Source organism: Macrobrachium nipponense, chromosome 45 (assembly GCF_015104395.2).
Source record: "Macrobrachium nipponense isolate FS-2020 chromosome 45, ASM1510439v2, whole genome shotgun sequence".
Classification (NCBI taxonomy): Eukaryota; Metazoa; Arthropoda; class Malacostraca; order Decapoda; family Palaemonidae; genus Macrobrachium; species Macrobrachium nipponense.
This window is the reverse complement of record NC_061105.1, coordinates 23,888,030-23,892,723: the sequence shown is the minus strand read 5'-3', so window position 1 is coordinate 23,892,723 and position 4,694 is coordinate 23,888,030. Positions and strand designations below refer to the sequence as shown.

At 43.1% G+C, this 4,694-nt stretch overlaps 1 protein-coding gene across 1 annotated transcript; it reads right to left on the bottom strand.

The window, feature by feature from the left end:
- Positions 1-3,828: 3,828 nt before the first annotated feature.
- LOC135214196 (dnaJ homolog subfamily C member 7-like) lies at positions 3,829-4,642 on the bottom strand. Its single transcript, XM_064248264.1, has 2 exons — positions 4,148-4,642; positions 3,829-3,999 (listed from the first exon to the last, which is right to left on the bottom strand). Exons 1-2 carry the CDS (start codon positions 4,640-4,642, stop codon positions 3,829-3,831), a joined length of 666 nt encoding a protein of 221 aa, XP_064104334.1.
- Between the last annotated feature and the right edge of the window lie 52 nt (positions 4,643-4,694).

The window sequence follows — 4,694 nt, the reverse complement described above, 5'->3', positions numbered from 1 at the left end:
ATTGGAACTTACTGGTTTTTACGCCACGCCAGAGGTTGCCACAGTGGTATATGCAAGTAATGGAGCCATTATGCTTGCATGACCCATATTTTGGCATATATATGAGGGCATTGAACTTACGGTTTTTACACCACTCCAGAGGTTGCCACGTAGTAATATGCAAGTATGGAGAGACCCTTATGCATTGCATACCCCATATTTTGCATATATAAGCATTGAACTTACGGGTGTTTTTTAGCCACCCAGAGGTTTGCCAAGTAGTATATGCAAGTATGGGAGCCATTGGTGCATTGCATACCCATTTTTTTTCATATATAGAAGGACATTGAACCTACAGGTTTTTATGCCACGCCAGAGGGTTGCCACAGTAGTATTATGCAAGTAATGGAGCTATATGCATTGAATAAGCCATATTTGCATATATAGAAGCATTGAACTTATGGTTTTACGCCACGCACTGAGGTTGCCACAGTAGTATATGCAAGTAATGGAGCTATTATGCATTTGCATAAGCCATATTGCATATATAGAAGGCATTGAACTTACGGGTTTTTACACCACGCCAGAAGTTCCACAGTAGTAATATGCAAGTAATGGGAGCCTATTAGCATTGCATTAACCCATATTTTTGCATATATAGAAGGCATTGAACCCTTACGGGTTTTTTTCCACCACGCCAGAAGTTTTGGCCACGTAAGTAGAATGGCAAGTTAATGGAAGCCATTATGCATTGGGCATTTTTAACCCTCTTTTGCCATATATAGAAGGCATTGAACTTACGGGTTTTTACGCCACGCCAGAGGTTGCCACAGTTATTATATGCTAGTATTGGGGAGCCATTATGCATGCATAACCCATATTTTGCATATATAGAAAGCATTGAACTTACGGGCGTTTTTTACGCAACGCCAGAAGGTTGCCACAAGTAGTATATGCAAGTAATGAGCCATTTATTGCATTGCATAACCCATATTTTGCATATTATAGAAGGCATTGAACTTACAGGTTTTTACGCCCACGCCAGAGGTTGCCACAGTGGTATATGCAAAGTATTGGAGCCATTATTGCATTGCAAATAACCCATAATTTTGGCATATAATAGAAGGCATTGAACCTTACTGGTTTTTGCGCCAAGCCAGAGGTTGGTGCCCACAGTGGTAATATGCTAAGGTATTGGAGCCTTTGCTTGCATGCCCATGGTTTTCTTGCTATTAATATATTTTAAGCATTGACTTAACGGTTTTTACGCCAAGGCAGAGGTTGCCAACGTATGTATTCAAGTAAGGAGCTTTTTATTATGCATTGGCCATAACCCATATTTTGCCATATATAAAGCATTGAACTTGCCGGGTTTTTTACATCACGCCCGAGGTTGCCATAGAGTATATGGTAAGTAATGGAGCCATTGTTGCCAGTTGCATAACCCCATATTTTTGCATATATAGAAAGGCATTGAACTTACGGGTTTTTAACGTCCACGCAGAGGTTGCCAATACAGTAAGTATATGCAATTAGTGGAGCCATTGGTGCATTGCCATTAACCCCATTTTTCATATATGAAGGCATTGAACTTACGGGTTTTTAAACCCGCCACGTATTTTAGGTTTTCCACAGTAGTTATAAATGAAGGCATTATGCAACGGCATTAACCCATATTTATGGCATATATAGGAGGCCATTTTTGAACTTATACGGGTTTTATGCCACGCCAGAGGTTGCCCACAGTTTAGTATATGCAAGTAAGTGAGCCATTATGCTTGCATTAGCCATAACCCTTTTTTTTGCATATATAGAAGGCGCATTGAACTTTACTTGGTTTTTTACGCCATACGGCCTAGAGGGGTTGCCACAGTGGTATTGCAAGTTAAAATTGGAGCAATTATTCATTGCATAACGCCATTTTGCATAATATTTTTTTATGAGGTGCATTGAACTTACTGTTTTACGCCAACGGCCGAGGTTGCAACAGTTGGTATATGGCAATAATGGAGCCATTTTATGCATTGGCCATAACCTATTTGCCATATATAGAAAGGCTTGTGCTTGAACTTACGGGTTTTTAACAGACCTTGCCAAGTTGCCATTCAGTAAGTTAATATGGCAGTTAATGGGGCCATTATGCATTTGCCAATTACGCCATATTTTGCATATAATAGGAAGGCAGTTGAACTTACAGGGTTTTTACTCCCGCCAGAGTTTGCCCACAGTAGGTCTCTGCCAAGTATGGAGCCATTGGTGCATTGGGCATAACCACCCAGTTTTTTGCGATTATAGAAGCCATTGGAACCTACTGTTTTTATGCCACGCCAGAGGTTGCGCAGTAATTATATTTTGCAAGGTATTGAGCTATTATTGGGCCATTGCATGAAGCCGATTATTTGCATGGTTTTTATAATAAGGCCATTTGAACTTACCGGGTTTTTACGCCACGCCAGGTTTGCCACAGTAGGTATTATGCAAAGTCAACTGGAGCCATTTATGCCATTGGCATAAGCCCATATTTTGCCCATATATAGAAGGCATTTGAACTTAACGGGTTTTTACACCTCGCCAGAGGTTGCCACAGTAGTAATATGCAAGTAATGGAGCCATTATGCATTCATAACCCATAGTTTGCATATATAGAGGCCATTGACTTACGGTTTTTACGCCACGCCAGAGGTTGCCACAAGTATTCTATGCTAGTATTGGAGCCATTATGCATTGCAAACCCATATTGTGCATATATAGAAAGCATTAACTTAAACGGGTTTTTTACGCAACGCCAGAAGGTTGCCACGTAGTATATGCAATAATGGAACCATTATGCATTGCATAACCCATTTTTTGCATATAGAAGGCATGACTTACGGGTTTTTTTACAACCGTTCGCCAGAGGTTGCCACAGTCGTATGCTTAGTATGGAGCATTATGCATTGCATAACCCATATTTTGCATATATAGAAAGCATTGAACTTACGGGTTTTTACCGCCACGCCAGAGGTTTTGCCACAGTTATTATATGCTAGTATTGGAGGCATAATGCATTGGCATTAACCCATTTTAATTTTGCAATATATCGAAATATATTTTTGAAACTTAACGAGGTTTTTTACGCCACCGCAGAGGGTTGGCCACAGTAGTCTTAATGCAAAGGAAGGAGCCCAGTATGCATGGTTCCATACCAATATTTTGCTATAATTAAGGCATGAACTTACGGGTTTTTTACGCCGCGCCAGAGGGTGACACCAGTGGTGGATATGCAAGTAATGGAGCCATTATGCATTGCATAACCCATATTTTGCATATATAGAAGGCATTGAACTTACGGGTTCTTACGCCACGCCAGAGGTTGCCACAAGAGTATATGCAAAAGATGGGATTTAACATGCAGTACATAACCCAATTCACATATGAAGTAGAAGGCATTAACTTAGGGTTTTGACGCCACACCAGAGGTTGCTTTCAACTCAGGTGATTTAGTATCGATACCTATTCCAGAGGGTATCATTTGGCAGGAGAGGGGGTGCCCTGTGGCCCTCCGAATAGCTGTTAGCTCTCATCCTGAGAGCTTGTCCTCCAGCCTCCGAACAGCTGTTAGCTCTCATCCTGAGAGCTGGTCTTCCTTCCTCTGAATAACTGTTGGCTCTCATCCTGAGAGCTGTTCCTCCTTCCTCCGAATAACTGTTCGCTTTCATGCTGAGAGTTGGTCCTCCTGCCTTTGTCAGGAAGACGAGAGAATCGCCAGGGAAGCCTGGTGAAAAGACCAATCACAACGCTTGTCTCCACAACTACAAAGAAACAGCCCATGTGAAGGCTTTTGACTGGTCTCCAGTTGATGATGCTGCGTCATGCTCCAGAGGCAGTGCGATTTTCTTGGCCCATTCGATGGTTTTGATTGCAGGATGGGTGTGTAGGAGGTGGGGGGACCTCCCGTTGCTGGTTGCTGCCGGGGGGAGCAGCAGTGAACACCCATCTCACAGTCAAGCCACCGAATGGGCCGAGAAGATCACAGCTGCTCTGGAACACGATGCAACATCATCAACTGGTGACAAGTCAAAGTTCCTCACCGTGTTGGTTAATCAGGGGTTGTTTCTCCTGTCATTTCTTCCTAGTTTCCTTTAGTGTTCGTCCTCTTCGCTGTCCTTCTAGGTCTCTTCCTCTTTACTTTCATGGGCTCCTGAGGATCTTGAAATACTTTAGCTGCCAGGTCCTTGATGAACTCCCTGACAGCGTCGTATTCTCCTCTTTCCTCAGCATCATGCAGGAGATTGTTGGCATAGTTTACCTTCTGCATGATTTCCTTCCTGCATTGTCGCTCTTCTTCAGACCCTTGGCACCTATCAGGGTCGAATTTGAGCGTCCGCTTCCTGCAAGCCCACTCTATGTCCTTCAAATTAGCAGTTTCTGCAATTCCCAGGATGTAGTAGGGGCAACCGTGACGTTGCATTCTTTGGAGGGCTTTGGCGGCTGCAACCAAATCTTCTCGACCATTTAATCCCTCAAGCTGGACCATAGCTTCGCTGTGTCTGCCAAGCAACAGGAGACACAATCCCAGCCTTAGTCTGTAGTCCGCTTGGTCGTCGGCCACATCCAGCACTCTGAGGAAACATTCACAAGCTTCTTCCAGGCGTCCTAGCTTGTAGAGCATGTTTCCTTTCATCTTGGCCTCTTCAGCCAAGGCATTATAGTTAGTCTTATCATCTTCGTTCTTC